The sequence below is a fragment of the Prunus mume genome, linkage group LG2, assembly GCF_029339155.1.
Source record: "Prunus mume cultivar Tortuosa linkage group LG2, ASM2933915v1, whole genome shotgun sequence".
NCBI classification, from domain to species: Eukaryota; Viridiplantae; Streptophyta; class Magnoliopsida; order Rosales; family Rosaceae; genus Prunus; species Prunus mume.
The window spans coordinates 10,559,389-10,576,416 of record NC_142699.1 but is presented as its reverse complement, the minus strand read 5'-3'; the positions used below and the strand labels follow the sequence as shown (position 1 = coordinate 10,576,416).

The window sequence follows — 17,028 nt, the reverse complement described above, 5'->3', positions numbered from 1 at the left end:
CCAAGCCCTCCCTGTATATATATATATATATATATATATATATGTATGTGTTGGCACTGTAAAAAATGTGAAATTCATGGATAATGCGACATTAAAAGCAACAAGAAAATAAAAAATAATAATAATTTCTGTATAAAGCTTGGAGAAATTATAGTCAGGGACAAAAATTGTGTGAGGAAGATGTTATTGTGGACAGCTGTAAAATGTGATAAGATTGTTCCCTACCAACTCTGTGTTTTTTTGCATCCAAAAATCAAAAAAAGGGGCTCTGGTTTGAGATTGTTCGGCTAAATTTGTCAGCATTTAGATATTTTTGGGACCCAAAAAGGCCAGATGTAGGTGCACCCAACAACATCAGTCTTAGACTCTCACATGTAATGTTCAATTTATAAGATTTTCCCTACATCTCATATTTTTCAAGAATTAAAAGCTTCAAATTCTAGAAGTCATTTGATTTTAGGCACGTTTATCAGCCATTAAACAAATCTTGAATTAATTCAACTTGGACAGATCTTCAGGTAGATGGGCATTTTTTTTTAAATAAAACAATTAATTAGGCGAGATTAGTTTCTCGGTATCGGTCATCAGTAAATGAGTATTAAAATAGATGGATTAATTTATAATACATCAACAAAATATTGTATCCTAAATAATGGGTAACCATCATCAGGTTAATTGATTTACGTATTAACTTTATTTTCCCTTAAATTTTACTTCTTCATCATCTCCAAGGCCAACCCAACTGGTATTCTGTAAATAAATAAATAAACTCCAATAAAACTTCACATGTTTTACCATATTTCTGAAGCAATCCAAGTCATGTTCCCTATGTCAAGACATTTTTTATATATTCGCATCATTTATTCTCATGGTTTTGGTTGGGCTTTACAAGCACATACCAAACTTATAGTTATAATTAATCCCACATTTCAGGTGAGGCAATCGACTACGTTGACTGCATGCTTTGTGGTCAAACCAATTAAGCTTGGAGGAAAAGGCTTACAGGTGAATCAGTGATGCCTTCCATTGCGCCATGATTACTCTTCCACCTTTCTATATTTGTTTGTTTTATCCCACCATCATAGACGCTAATTTATGTGAGAGTTATTTATTTATCATAGATAAATGAGGTCAAAAGTGTGTCCAGAACGAAAAGAAATGAGATAATATATGTCCACGTCGACCTCGAAAGGGTCCACTTCAAGGAAAATTCGTACCGTAAAAAAACAAAAAACAAAGGAATGATGGAGGCTTTGGCATGTGAGGTTTTATTAGTGTTTTGTAGCTAAAGTAATAATAGAAAAACCACCATGGTTTGCTACAAAGTATTTAAAGGCGGCTCCTAATCTCTACCTTTGATGGTCATGGTCAACAATCTCGACCTTTCTCATTTCTATGTTCCTTCCTCTACTTGCCCTCTATATATATATATTATTGTTCGCCTTTGTCATTGTCTTTGTCCCTCTCAAAAACCACTCTCTCAACACAAGAAGCAAGCAATCATGGAGGTGGTGATACCAACCAGAACAGCCATGGATTTCGACTTCAATAGCGCCCGATCTTCGCCATGTGTGACGGCTCCTTCGACGCCAAGGCGGTTCGGGGAGTTCTACATGAGTGCACCAACAAGCCCAACTAGGATGTCTGACTTTTACAGGGAGTTTGAAGAGTTCTCCAACAGCAATTGGGAAGATAATGAGCCGCCAACTCATGAAGGAGCCACACCAAAATCTCCCAAATCGCCTAAGGATGAGTTTGGCTTTGAAGACTTCGCATTTGATGTTAGTGAGGAGGTGGAAAGAACTTCTCTCTCAGCTGAAGAGCTTTTCGATGGCGGCGTTATCCGACCCTTTAAGCCTCCTCCTGCAACTAACACCCCCAGAACTCCATCCTTTTTCCGTCAAGTTCTTTCGCCTAGATGGAAAAAGGGTAAAGACCATCCACTTGGGTCGTTGTCCACGACCGAAATGGACAACACCACAAAGAGAAGTGATCAGCACCAAAGAGGAAGAGACAGAACTCCTGCAGCCTTGTCATCCTCTGTTTCGGGCCATAGAGCAACAAGGTCCCTGTCTCCTTTGAGGGTTTCGGAGTATCAATGGGAAGAAGAAGAAAAACAACAGCAACAGCAGCAACAACAAAACAACAGACAGTTAGCTCCAAAAGCCATGTTTTCTCCCTCTGCTGCTGCTTCAGCTTCAAAGGCTTCAAAGAAATGGAAACTGAGAGACTTTCTGCTGTTTCGAAGCGCATCAGAAGGAAGAGCAACAGATAAAGATCCGTTCCGAAAGTACTCAAATCTGTTCAAGAAAAACGAAGATGTCAAGAACTCCAGCTTCAGGTCCATAGACAGCCCGGCGGCCACGAACTCAAGAAGAAGAGGGCCAGTTTCAGCTCATGAGTTGCATTACACTATGAACAAAGCAGTGTCTAATGATATGAAGAAGAAGACCTTCTTGCCTTACAAGCAGGGCATTTTGGGTCGATTGGCCTTCAATCCTGCTGTCAGTGCACTTGCCAATGGCTTTGGGTCTCTTTCACGGTCCTGAATCTGCCACAGATTTTTTGTTAATTTTTGAGAAAATTTGCTGTTTTTCATCAATTTTTTTCTGCTGTAAAGTTGCCTATTTATTTGTTTTTAGCAGTGTAGAATACATACGTAAGAGGATTGTGGTTGATGGTTTGCAGTTAAAAACACAAAAATCAAGCATGATTATTGCCCCCATTACTGCATACACATTCTTTCCTTCTTCCTTTGTTTTATATCAAAGTTTGTAATTGGAAGAATATATAAATATACATACTGGAAGACAGAAGCACATATTTATCAAATCTTATATATGCAATTTTCTCTATGTTATCTGTCTGCTGCACCATCAATTTTGTTAGCGATCTCAAATCAAACACTTTTTTTGGTTGGCTATAGAACCCTAAATCACAACCACATCTATTTAATACCCTATAGTCAATGATTTCCTCAGAAGATGAACTCAAAAGACCTCCACCTCAGGGAAGGAAGAGCTATGTCACCAAGGTAATTGGCAAGAAAATCAAATATAATTAAATAAATAAAAAAATTTGACTTCTAGCACAATCAGTCCGTTAGGCAAAAGACCGAGAACACCTGAATGATTCTGGACCGTTGGTGGGTCTCACAGTATAAGACCAACCATCAAGGGCTGACAATTTCCTAGATGTGTGAACCAATACTAGCTAGCAAAGCTCTCTCTGACATGCATGTATTTGGTGACACCAGATAAGAAAAACAACGGTATGAAACATAGAACACGAAATTCAATTTTTGTTAGATTGACTTCTTATTTGATTATCCTAATTCATCAATCTAGAAAGTCAATACGTCATGATAGGACAATTGTCTTTTTTTAAAAAAAAAAAAATTGCGGAGAATGGAAAAATAAAAGTTCTATAAAACATGGGCGGAACTACTAGATTGATTATAGATAGAGATGAACCACTAGACTCATTTTTTATTGTAGCTAGAATGGGACGAAACACTAGACTCGTTTATTCTTCTACAATTTTTAATGTTTTTCCTATGGGGTTGCTAAACAGAATATAACGGGTGGTAGGCAAAACATATTGTCAACTTCTAGAGGGGAAGCACTAATTTGCAATACCAAGGTGGGATGTCAAAGCAGTTTATAGAAGTTAGCTTTAAGATTCTACAACCACATATACATATAATTAAACTACAACTCATAATTTACCCTAATTCGAACCGAAACCTTGAGATTAAATGTGACATAATAATAGAACAGAGAGCATGTAAAGATCGTAAGTCATTTCCAGTTTGAAAAAAGAAGAAGATAGTAAGTCATTTCCAGTTTGAAAAAAGAAGAAGATAGTAAGTCATTTCAGTTTTCCGGAACAAGCTGTGAATCAGTTCATGCTCATTTCATTTTTGTCATCCATAATAGATCCACAAATTCCTTAAAACTAGCAAATTGTTCTTGGTCAGATTGAGCGGAAACCAAATAACAAGTCAAAACCTGCAAACGTATTGCCTCATACAAATAACAAAAGTACACACAGGAGAATTTCAGAATGTGGCACCTCTTTTAGTGAATGCTTAATTGAAGTTATCAATTTTGATTGGGGTAATGTCATCTGCAACCTTGAAGTGTCCAACTAACCATGCAAAGAAAACCATTTGTTGCTCCAGCGTGAACTTAATGTTCTCAGCCTGTGTACAATACTATATCAGTTTGTTGTATCCAATCATTAAACTTTTGTGAGTACGTACAACGTAACATTGAAAATACCTTGCAGAAACCATGTTGTTCTCCTTCGTACTCCACGAGAGCAACAGGCAGACCCTTATCCTTTAAAGCAAGGTATATTGTAGGAGCTTGTACTGGGGGTACAGACTACAAAACATAATGTACTTTCCAAACTCAGTCTTTAAGTTCATGAAACCACTGGATACCATAATTTTATCTCATCTCCTCTGTGCCGAAATTATCATCCTTAGTTATCACATGGTGAAAGAGGAGGATTAAAAGAAGTATGACAAAGAAAAGAAAATGCTACAATTTTCTTACCTTGTCTTCCAATCCTTGAAATAAGATAATGGGGCAAGAAATTCTATCAATGAAGTTGATTGGCGACCTTTCAAAGTAATCCTTTTCACTACCTGCAACCAATTAAGTTTGCTTCAACTTCATGGCATCAATAAAGTAAAGCCTCAAATGTCATCTTCTGACTTACCAACAAGATTATCAATATAGTGAGACTCAAATTTTTGAGTTTCTGCCCTCAACATTGTCAAGTCAGCTATCTGTTCATGGACCAATATGACCCAAAAAAATTGTCAGTTCTCTAGTTCATAGCGCATACTATGTTATGTAAAAGGATATCAGTTAATGATATAAAAAGGAAAAAAGAAACGGAATTAGAGTATTAATGTGTCATCAAGCTTCAAGAAGCAAAGTTAGTATATAAAGGGAAGAGTACAGAACATTCACCGCAGCAGAGGCCTAGTCAGAAAGATTATTCGGCAACATAATTTTACACGATGCAATAATATAACCACTGGTTTCTTCTGATATCACTGTCCACAAGAAATGAATAGTAAACCTAGTATAGAGTTAAACTCTCACACCATACAAGGAAGCTCCTGCCTTAAAGGTGTCTCTAAAAGCAAGAGCAGCCAAGGTTGTATAACTATCTGCAGAGTCCCCAGTAATACACAGCCGTTTGCCATCTACCTTCCCAGAATCCACCTAGATAACAAAAATATATATTACCATGGCTTGATGGGTGCTCTACCAAATTCATCATCGTCTAGGATAAAATGAATACCAAATATCTAGCACAGCTGCAACAGTCATTTACATCCACAATTCCCCATTTCCTCAAGAGCCTTTCACGATATTCTCTGTCATAACCTTAAAACCCATTGTCTAAGATATGATGGAATATAATTTGAAAAGAACAAAAAGATTGAAATGTTGACAGTAATAAGAGGATACTCAGGATCAAAGGACTCCAGAACCATCATTGTGCAATAAAGAGATCCCATGAAAACGAAATAACAAGCATAAACTACAATATAAGGTTAAAAGCAAACCACTGCTTCCACCATAGTTAACAGCAACAAATGCCCAACCCCGACTAGTCTAGTACAGAATACTCAGATTTAAGATTCCGTGCAATTCAAATGTGGGTCCTCCTGCAGTAAATCAAAGAAGAACAATGCTATAACAAATAAATTCACAAAAACAGCTAAACTATAGTACCATTCGTTTGAGAGAAGGGATAACTCCAACAAGGGCACGTAATGAAAAGGCATTGAATAAGCATGCTTAATGTAGATAATGTAGGTGGGAAATAGTCTCCTTCGCAATAAATTATCCTATATTCCCTGAATGAAGTATCTTTTCATTGCAACAAGTAGATAATATTGTCCTCTAGCTCTGAAAGGCTCACCTGCATCATCCCAGGAATTGCAGAACAACATTTGCAAAAGAAATGCCCCAATATGGAAAACTTAGGAATTATAACTAGGAAACTTTTAAATCATAGCATACCATGGGCTTGCAATAACAGTGGAGGCTTTTCTTCCTGAGTGGCTTGGTAATCAGGATTTGATGGTGTGTAAAAGTATGCAAAGGCAGTTTGACCAGGAACTTCTGTTGGGAATCGAATAACTTTGGGTAAGCTGAAGTAGGACTTGTATTTTAAACAATCAGGTGAAGAAGGCCAAATAATCTTGAATGCAACTGCTTTTGATTTGTGGTCATCTAAAGTCACCTACACCAAAAGAGAAAGGTTTAAAGATACGAAACAGAAGTGGCCTAATTCACAACAATAGCCTTCACCATTATATGCTGCAACAGAAAGAGGTGTTGTAAAATGGGACATCAAAGATCGCAAAACACCTTCGCTACAGACAGTGGATGAACTTCTGATGCTCCCTCCACGTATAGGCAATTAATCCCTAAAGTCTGCATAGACAAATATGCAAGTTTTGAAATGTATAGGCCGGTCAAATACTTAACAGCTTTAGCACATAAACTTAATGAGCATAAGATTTTTGGAAGTACAATATTATCTGTATCCGTAAAAGGAATATTAAGCACAGAGAATGAGCTCTGAACATCATCCAGATTTCCAAGATATGACCTTCCATTTTGCCTACATGTAAACATCCAAAACTCATTTCTTGACTAAAGCAGATAGACAATAATCATTTCCAAGTACAAGATAAACACAATACAGCCAAACCTAACTTTCCTACCTATAGCTGCAAGCAATTAAGATATTTTGCTCATGGCTCTGAATAAGTTCATAAGAATTCATTCCAAAATTCCATAATGGTCTGAAGAACTCAGCATCCCAAGAATAAACAGATATCACCTCATTATTAGATTCAACCTGTCGTCAAAGAAAATCTGAATTAGGAAGACATATAAAATGATGAATGCCAATTAGCACCAAATAACTGTTGTTCAACTACACAAAATGTTATCGTAAAATTTCAGTATATAGATCAAGGCAAACAGAAATGTTAAAAGTAAGAAAATTACCCATTTATACAGATTCCAACATCCATTTTGTCTGTCAGTAATAAAAAATAGTTCCCCTGCACCACTCAAGCATAACCAATTAAAGCATAGCATGAAGCAAATGAAAGTCCAAAATTTTCTTGGATAGAGTAATAGCAACTGTTGAACTTGTAAAATGTGACTCCCACAATATGAAATTAACAAAAGCAGATACCTTGAGGTATTCTATTTGAGCAGTAAAAGCCAATAATTAGTCAAGGAACTCTTATCTTGAAGCGATTGTATGCACAATAAGATTGTTGATCCCGCCAGTACTTTCCAAACATGAAAGGAGTTCCCTTTTTCTTAAGGATGTATATTTATCCTCAACAGAGATGCAATGGATACTTGTACTCAATGAAGTTCAGTCAAGTATCTATCAAGTATGACATATTAATAATGACATTTCAAGTTGAAATTTGCTCCTCAACCAAGTAAATTAATAAAAAAATCACCTTTAGATGACCACTTGGGTTCAGTTGGAGACTCTCTGATTGCAGGATCACAGCCAGCAACACAGATACGTTTGTAGACTTCTCTGTATGAAAGAACCAAGAAGATTAATTAACCCTGCTAGCAAAAGCATGTATCATCGCAGAAAGAAGCGCTATATCATCCCGAGAAGAAATTAGCTTACCCTATCTCAGATATGTAGCCAACCCAGAGTTGAGCTTTATCCCATGGCATGTCGGGATGAGACCACTCAATCCATGCCAATCGTTCACCTTTGCGGTCCAGACGAGGGAAGGCATAGAAGTCACTTCCACCTACTAGTACTTCTGGTTCTGGATGCCACATGGTGCCACCCACATTACGCAATACACATCAGTCCTCGGTACATCAATGTTATAGGGACATGGGTTTAGTTTTGACAAACTCTTAATAAATTTACCCCGAATATCTGTGCTGTCAAGCTCTACTGCCACGATTGTTGTGATGGGATCAGTGGTGCTTTGACGAGCATCTACACATACACAACAGAGAGAGATTGTATTGACATTTGACATATACATAAATGGCTTTATAGTAGTAAAAATGGAGGGATGACATGCCTTCCCGCAGAGTTATATAACGATTAAAGCGGGCATCAAACACCCCATCAGCATAACTCACAATTGGTCCACCATAATCCGGAGTGAGTGGTGTAGGAGAAGAATCTGGTAAAGACAGGCATTTCACAACAACAACAACAATAACAAAAACAAAATTAAATAAATATAGCAGCTTAATTTCAAATAAGCATTTCATGTATAATAATATATATATTTGTACCAACCACCAATAGTGGAAGAAGTTAAGGACTGCTTGTAAAGGCGTTGGTCGCTGTAATTGGAGAAAACTAGTGTATCTGTATCCGCTGAAACTCTGAAGGCACCGCCACTTTCGGAGCCCTGAGCCATTGTGCGCACCGCATACTCCTTGGGGGTAATATCAACGGGTCCCTCCCCTGCCCTCTCCGGTTCTCTCACCACCACCATTCGTCCGTAAATAATAAATAAATATCCTCATGACCATGACCAATGACAATGAGCATGAAGGACTCAAATTTCAATTAATGTAGAGCTAGAAAACAGACGTACCCGGATTCATTGGGGAGAGACTCGAGGCAGAGGAGGCGGCCGAGGGAATCGACGGCGGTGCCAGCGAGTAGCTTGGAGGCGGCGGAGACGACGTCGGTGGTGAAGGGAGATTTCCAGGAGCCATAGGGAGCTGTGATTTGCTTAACTTCCAAAGGAGTAGTAGCCGTTGGCTTGAGGTCCTGCATTTTAGTTGGAAGGGAGACTCACTCTGGCTGCTGGCGATGATCAAATTCCATGGTTTACTTAGTGATATGTTGAAGTTGAGGAGGACGTATATGTCTGTGTGATGATGAGGGGGAGGAGGACCGAGGAAGAAAGCCATTTGACTCATCATCTCCTCCTCAGAAACACTCGCCACCTCACTCCCTCTCCATTCGACAGTCGCCACCTCATCTTTACTGCCACATTGTTCCCTGTTCATATTGTCCAAATGTCCATTGTTCCCTTTTCTATTGTCCAAATGTCCATTGTTCCCTTTTCTATTGTCCAAATCCATTTGTTCATTACTTAATTATGAAATTACCTTCCACCAAATTTTTATTTTTATTTTTATGAAATTACAATTTTATTTTTATCAGTTGCAGTGGAGATGGAGACACGAAAAGAAAATATAAAATAAGAGCCAATCGGAACTAATTCGATAAAAAAGAGCATTGATTTGTAAACTAGTGGTCTCATATTCAAACTCTCATTGCACCTTAATATTAATAGCATGTTTGAGAAACGCTTCTTTCCTTCGTAATTTATACTATAACTTATACTAAATAGAAAAGTTGCAGATGGAGACGAGACTCACCATCCCATGAGACTCATGTTTTTGTTTCTGGTGAATAAATTCTGAAATTAGACATATAAAATTGCACAAAATTTTGTGTGGTGTGCAACTAATAACTCAATTATAACCTAGTCCCTGCCAAGCCACCGAACGAGGAAGCAACATTTTATACATACCATCCAAAGACATTTTGGGCTTCCATTCTGCCATTGATGAAATATGTTATTAGTAGTGTAATTATTCATTATATTTTGTATTTTATTTAGTCAAGTTTTTTACGTGGGATTCATATTCTTCAACACGCCCCCTCATGTAGGACCACCATATAGTGGGCTACATGTGGAGCCGTTCACATCGAAGTCAATCATTCAAGCCCAACACGTGAGCACCACGTATTGAGTAAAGAATAAGGGTAAACATTCAAGCTCAACATATGAACACCATATATTGAGTAAGAGTAGAGGCCCAATTTAGGTCCAATCAATCAACCTGGCTCTGATACCATGTTAAATTTCAGAGAGATGAGCCAACGGCCCACTACTAACAACACCAATATTATCCACAACTTAACCACTTATAAAGCCCAATAGATATTAGGTTTTATCACAAAAGACATCGATATTATTAATAATGTAACCATTCATTATATTTTGTATTTTATTTAGTCAAATTTCCTATATGAAACTCATTATTCTTCAACACTCCTTACGTTACTGATCACAACACTTCGCACATAGCATCGCATGATTCTCGAAATATGTTAGTGGAAACGAATACGTATCATCAAAGCCCATAAGGAAACATTGCTTCGATACAAACTTCACACAGGTTTAAAAGTTACACGTGTCATATGTACATCAAGTCAACGCAAAAAGACCGTAACAAACTTGACATCGAACGTGGCATAATAGACCAGAGAACATGTTAAACATAGTTAAATTCATATTTCTCACGTTGGACATAACACATGCATACTGTAGGTGTAATAGGAGATCTACAAGTTCCTTCAAACTAGAAAATTGTTTGTGCTTCTCAGACGGCACAAAAATCTCTTGAAGAAGCAAACCTGTCAAACCTAATTCATCGTATGAAAACTGAGACTGAGACTCGGGCATGATTCACGAGGCATCTCTCTTTACTAAATGTTTAATCGAAGTTGTCAATTTTGATCGGATTAATCTCATCAGCGACCTTGAAGCGTCCAACTAAACGTGCAAAGAAAACCATTTGCTGTTCCAACGTGAACTTGATGTTCTCAGCCTGTGCATGTAAAAATACAACATCAGTCTACTCTTTCCAATCATTGCAATTTGTTACTTAATACATCAACATGGAAAATATAAACAGAAAATACCTTACGGAAACCATGTTGTTCTCCTTCGTACTCCACAAGAGCAACAGGCAAACCCTTTTCCTTCAAAGCTTTGTATATTTTACGAGCTTGATCTGGGGGTACAACCTACAAAGTAAATCGTATTCATAAACTCATAAATAAAACCCAAAAATACCACCATTGAATTAAACAAATGACTCGTTTTATTACATGGTGACTGCTGATAGAAGGGTAAAAGAAAAAGATTATCGGGCAAGATCTGCTTACCTTGTCTTCCAATCCTTGGAACAAGATTATCGGGCAAGAAAACTTATCAGCAAAGTTGATTGGTGACCTATCATAGTAATCCTTTTCACTGCCTGCAACCAGTTAAAATTGCCTCATATCAATAACAATAAAAGAACAAAGTATAGCACGGTGGCACCCAATGTCATCGTCTGACTTACCAACGAGATTATCAATATAATGAGATTCAAATTTGTGAGTTTCTGCCCTCAACATGTTTAAGTCGGCTACCTGCTCAGGGACCAAATAAACAAAGAAAAATCAGTTTTATAGTTCATAGAGAATTATGTGCAATGTAGAAGGATATTAGTTAATAAGAGAAGAAATTAACAAATATATATAGGAAAAAAATAAATATATAGTGAATTTCTATCAAGCTTCAGAAAGAATGTTCGCATATAAAAGCAAAGAATACAGGAGATTCCTTGAACAAGAGGCCAAATCCGAAATATTCATACACAACATAGTCTTTCATAATGCAAAAATAAGACCCATCCCTCAGTTCTCTAGTTAATAGAAAACCAAGGGATTGGTTAAGAGAGACAAAAAAAATTAATAAAAAAACTAAGTAAAGAGTTAGGCACTCACGCCATACAAGGAAGCTCCTGCCTTGAAGGTGTCTCTAAAAGCAAGAGCAGCTAAGGTTGTGTAGCCACCTGCAGAGCCCCCAGTAATACAAAGCCGCTCCCCATCTGCCTTTCCAGAACCCACCTAGATAAAAAAGTATATAGTACCCTGGCTTGATGGATGATCTATTAAGTTAATCAGGACCATTTAGGTAGGGGAGATGAAATGAATACCAGATATTTAGCACAACTGCAACAATCATCTACATCCACAATTCCCCATTTCTTCAAGAGCCGTTCACGATATTCCCTGCCATAACCTTAAAACCCATTGTCTAAGATATAGAGGAATATAATTTGAAAGGTAAATCTTTTACTAGCCAAACTAACTCCATCAACAACAAAAATAAGCAAATATAGTAAATGAGTTTGAAATATAGAGTGTAATCAAAGATAGCATAAACTCAGGATTGACAGACGAGGGGCTGTCTTACTAGTGCCATGAATATGCAGCAAAAAGATCTCATAAAGATAAAATAAAAAAACAACATAAGGTTAAGAACAAACCAGTGCTTCCACCATAGTTAACGTCGACAAATGCCCAACCACGACTAGTCCAGTACTGAACACTCAGATTTAAGATTCCACGTGATTCAGCTGTGGGCCCTCCTGTAGTAAATCAAAGAAAAACAAAGTTGTAATGAATTCTGTTTATAACAGCTAAACTATACATTGAAGAGAACAGACAAAGGGCACCTAACTAAAAGGCATTGCACAAGCGTACTTCTAATGTTACTACTATAGGTAAATTACGGTTGAAATGATCTACTCTGCTATATAATACTGTATGTTCCATTGTTCCCTGATCTAAATAACTTGTTGAAACTTATAAAGTGTAATCCTTTTTAAAATGAAAGACTCACCTGTCATCCTTACAGAAAGTGCATAACTATATTTCAAACTAAATGCCTCAAGACCATTTAGGAATTATAACTACGAAAATTCAAATCACATGTACCATGGCTTTTCAATAACAGCGGAGGCTTTTCATCATGAGTAGCTTGGTAATTGGGATTTGATGGTGGATAAAAGTATGCAAAGGCAATTTGACCAGGAACTTCTGTTGGGAATTCAATTAATTCAGGTAGGCTGAAGTAAGACTTGTATTTTAAGCAATCAGGTGAAGAAGACCAAATAATCTTGAAATCAACCGCTTTTGATTTATCTTCATCCAAAGTCACCTGCAAGAAAGAAAAAAAAATGGAAACATGTGACACTAGTGGTTCAATTTCCAAAAAATAGCCTTTGCCTGACAATAGGAAGATGTACTTAACGATAAGCCAAAAAATATGTTAAAAACCTTAGCAACAGACAACGGATCAACTTCTGATGCTCCCTCCACATATAGGCAATTGATCCCCAAAGTCTGCGTAGACAAATATGAAAATTTTAAAAAGCTATAATCAGGTCAGATAATTAACAACTTTAGCACAGAAACTTAGTGAAAATAAGGTTTTTAGAAGTACAATATTATCAATATCCGTGAAAGGAATGCTAAGCAGAGATAGTGAGCCCTGAGCATCATCCAGAATTCCAAGATACGACCTCCCATTTTGCCTACATGCAAACATCCAAACTTTAGCTAGACTAAATTGCATAGTTGATAATATTTACAAATTACTAGTCAAAACAAGATTAACGCAAAACAACCACAAATAATTCTTACCTATAGCTGCAAGCAATTACGTTTTTTTGTTCATGGCTCTGAATAAATTCATAAGAGTTGATGCCAAAAACCCATAGCGGTTTAGAAAACTCAGCATCCAAGGAATAAACTGATAGGACCTCATTGTTAGACTCAACCTGTTGATAAGTGAATTAAGAAAATGTATATATTATAATAAATGTCAATTGACGCCAAATAATTGTTGTCTGACTAGGCAGCATGTTCAAGCAACAAAAAATTGAGTATAGTGTTATTCGATTCCAAATACAGTTGTCCGATTAAGAAAATAAAAAAAGAAGGAAAATTTGTTGTCAAACTAGGCAGCATGTCCAAACAATGTTAAATGAAGTATATTGTTCTTATTATTTGCAATAAATAAGCCAGACAGAAATGTTAAAGTACGAAATTTACCCATTTATAGAGATTCCAGTACCCACTTTGTCTGTCAGTAATAAAAAATAGCTCCCCTGCATGATTCAAGCATAACCAATAAGTTCAACATTTTTTTGCCAATCTTAATAATTGAAAAATATATAAATTTCACTATACAGAATAAGCAAGAGTGAAAGAAATCGGTAGAATCTAAGAAACCACAAACTTGAAGTGTTCAATTGTGAATAGTTACTGCCAAGAGTTAGTCATGGAATGTGATCCTTAATCGATAAAATATTGGTATTCAATATTGTTGAACCCACCAGTGCTTTACAAAGATAAAATAAGTTCCCCTTTTAGCCAAGGATGCACATATAGGTTTTCCCTGCTAATAGATGTACCCAATACTTGTAGTAAGTTCAGTACATTATACCTTGTTAGCATGAGCCTTTAATAATACATTCCAAAGTTAAATATGTTAAATATGTTCATCAACCAATAATAGAAAAAGGGTACCTTTAGAGGACCACTTGGGTTCAATTGGAGACTCCTTAATTGTAGGATCAGAGCCAGCAACACAGATTCGTTTATGGACTTCTCTGCATGGAGCAGATACAAATCCGTTCAGAATTTAAAAAATGAACCTCCAATAATGGATATGGATTTATTATTAAACCAAGTGACCATAGAGTAGGACAACAGCAAGAAGAAGAACAGAGTTACTGAAGGACAAAACAGCTATGTAAAAAATGTTATTCTTATATGCACCTTTATAACAGGATTGAGTAAATATAACTACATCATATGTGAATAGAACTCAAAGAATGCACGAAGTGTGCATATTACAAGCCATACTTTGAAATATTAGTGTCTTCAGTGGTGACCTAATGTTTCTTGTAAAGATAAATTTTGGAACTGAAGAAGAGAATGAATCCTGAAAAATGATTTGCTTACCCGCTGTCAGATATATACCCAACCCAAAGTTGAGCCTGGTCCCATGGCATGTTAGGATGGCACCATTCAATCCATGCCAGTCGTTCACCTTTGGGATCCAAACGCGGGAAAGCATAGAAATCAGTTCCGCCTATTAGTACTTCTGGTTCTGGATGTTACATGATACCCGCATTAGTTAAATAATATCAGATGTACTGCAATACTTTTAGTGTTACACATATACTATGGCATTGGAAAATGAAGCAAGACATGGGTTTTTGACAACCTCTTACCCCGAATGTTCTTGCCATCTAGCCCTACTGTTACAATTGTTGTTGTCGAATTAGTACTGCTTTGACGACGATCTACACAAAATGAGAAATGGGATTGACACATAAATGCCTTACTGACTATATAGAAACGAAAAGCAGAAGAACATGCTTATACTAATGCGCCACATCCACATCCACATCCACACACCTTCCTGGACAGTGACAAACCGGTTAAACCGTGCATCAAACACCCCATCGGCATAACTAACAACTGGGCCACCATAATCTGGAGTGAGTGGCACAGGTGAAGAATCTGGATGGCACCAATATTAACACAAGTCATCATCTTCCTAATTAAACATTAATATAATTTTGCTTGAGAATTCGGAAAAAAACAAGAGTATATAAACAATGATATGGAAAACATCATATACCATTGGGACTCAGGGACTGCTTGTAAAGGCGTTGATCCTTGTAATTGGAGAAAATGAGTGTATCGCCAGAAACACTGAAGGCGCCACCTCCGTACTCCTGAGCCAGAGTCCGAACCGCATAGTCCTTGGGCGTAATATCAACCGGTTCACCCTCCGGTCTATCCGGTTCTCTCACCAGAACCGCTCGTCTATGCATACACCAAACAGTTCCTCGTTGGTCAAAATACAAATAAATCCATGAAAAATTACAAAAGTATAGATAGATACCCTGATTCAGAGGGACGAGACTCGAGCCAGATGAGGCGGCCGAGGGAATCGATGGCGGTACCGCCGAGTCGCTTGGAGGCACCGGAGACGACATCGGCGGTGATTTGGGATTTCCAGGAGCCGTAAGGTGCTGAGATTTTTTCTGATTGCTTGGGCTCCGTGGGAGAAGACGAAGAAGACGACATTTGCGGGCGGTTGTGGGTGTTAGTTGGGGCTCGGGAGCTGAAGCGTTTACTAATACGATTGAAGGAAGAAGACGAGAAGCGAGTGAGGGTGAGAGTAGCTATGGACGAGATTGAGAGGGCCATTTTGACTCTCCCAATCTGCGTTTTTATATTTTTAAATAAGACCGTGTGTTCCAGGAAATCGCACCTCAGAAAAAAACCGTTTTTTAAGCATGTGCACAAAAACACCGTTTGGACGTTTTGGAATGGGCGGGAAACCGCGGGCTTTCAAGGTTTGGGCTTCAAACGGTACTATGGCCCGGGTAAGAAAACCGTCGAGCCTCTTATGAGCCCTAAAATCACTTCTATGGCCCGAGATCTCGTTAGTTTTAAGCCCAGAGGTGATTTGCCTGTTTCGTTTGACTTTTAATGCCAGAAGCGTTTTGGATCAAATTGGATCAAACTGCAATTATTTTGGTTCACTTCGGTTTGGCCTATTTTAAAATAGTCTATTTTATTGATTACTTCAATCTGTTATCAACATTTACAGTTAACTTTCATCTCCCACATTGATATTAACCATTTATTACCAAAACTAAAATTCTTAAATTTCTACATCCTTCAACTGTAAAATGTTTTCTCTAACTACTTGCTTAACTTCGTATAAGAGGAAATGATGGAGCTGAATCAGTCGCTACATGAATTGATTTGATTCAGTTTATACTATTAATTTGAAGTATATATTAAAATAATTTGAACTGTGATGTTACATATGTGGCATGCGGATTAAAGTCAAACTCGAAGCAAATCAATCAATGCTTACCCTATTCCATTTAACTATTTATCAAGTTCACATCGAAGTTAATCATTCAAACCCAACACGTGAGAACTATGTATTGGGTAAAGAATAGTGTAAACATTCAAGCCCAACATGTGAACACCACATATTGGGTAAGGATAGAGGCCCAATTCAAGTCCAATCAATCAACCTGTCTCTAATACCATGTTAAATTTTAGAGAGACGAGTCAGCAACTCACTACTAACAACACGTATAATCCCCAATTTAACTACTTACAAAGTCCAGTTGGCATGATGTTTTATCACAAAAGACCTCGGTATTATTAATAGTGTAACCATTCATTATATTTTATATTTTATTTAGTCAAATTTCTTATATGAGACTCATATTCTTTGACACTCCTTGCGTTACTGATCACAACACTTCGCACAGAGCATCGCATGATTCTCGAAAT

General features: G+C 37.3%; 2 protein-coding genes and 1 pseudogene across 3 annotated transcripts; 1 reads left to right on the top strand and 2 right to left on the bottom strand.

The window, feature by feature from the left end:
- Positions 1-1,242: 1,242 nt before the first annotated feature.
- LOC103320281 (peptidase uncH-like) lies at positions 1,243-8,680 on the bottom strand (annotated as a pseudogene). Its single transcript, XR_016124176.1, has 18 exons — positions 8,344-8,680; positions 8,120-8,224; positions 7,960-8,031; positions 7,705-7,852; positions 7,523-7,605; positions 7,050-7,105; positions 6,761-6,897; positions 6,567-6,657; positions 6,402-6,467; positions 6,051-6,273; positions 5,591-5,692; positions 5,323-5,408; positions 5,121-5,243; positions 4,729-4,798; positions 4,563-4,654; positions 4,284-4,388; positions 4,075-4,204; positions 1,243-2,551 (listed from the first exon to the last, which is right to left on the bottom strand). The product of XR_016124176.1 is annotated as a peptidase uncH-like (transcript).
- On the top strand, positions 1,326-2,832 carry AR781 (DUF1645-domain containing protein). Its single transcript, XM_008221936.3, has one exon. The coding sequence runs from the start codon at positions 1,359-1,361 to the stop codon at positions 2,547-2,549; it is 1,191 nt and encodes a 396-aa protein (XP_008220158.2). The 5' UTR covers positions 1,326-1,358; the 3' UTR covers positions 2,550-2,832.
- A 1,520-nt stretch (positions 8,681-10,200) lies between the features above and the next one.
- Positions 10,201-15,953, bottom strand: LOC103320302 (peptidase uncH-like). Its single transcript, XM_089044378.1, has 18 exons — positions 15,611-15,953; positions 15,344-15,531; positions 15,118-15,222; positions 14,931-15,002; positions 14,659-14,806; positions 14,221-14,303; positions 13,744-13,799; positions 13,333-13,469; positions 13,133-13,223; positions 12,967-13,032; positions 12,625-12,847; positions 12,174-12,275; positions 11,841-11,926; positions 11,629-11,751; positions 11,202-11,271; positions 11,023-11,114; positions 10,777-10,881; positions 10,201-10,682 (listed from the first exon to the last, which is right to left on the bottom strand). The coding sequence occupies exons 1-18, from the start codon at positions 15,916-15,918 to the stop codon at positions 10,569-10,571; spliced, it is 2,169 nt and encodes a 722-aa protein (XP_088900504.1). The 5' UTR covers positions 15,919-15,953; the 3' UTR covers positions 10,201-10,568.
- Positions 15,954-17,028: the final 1,075 nt, after the last annotated feature.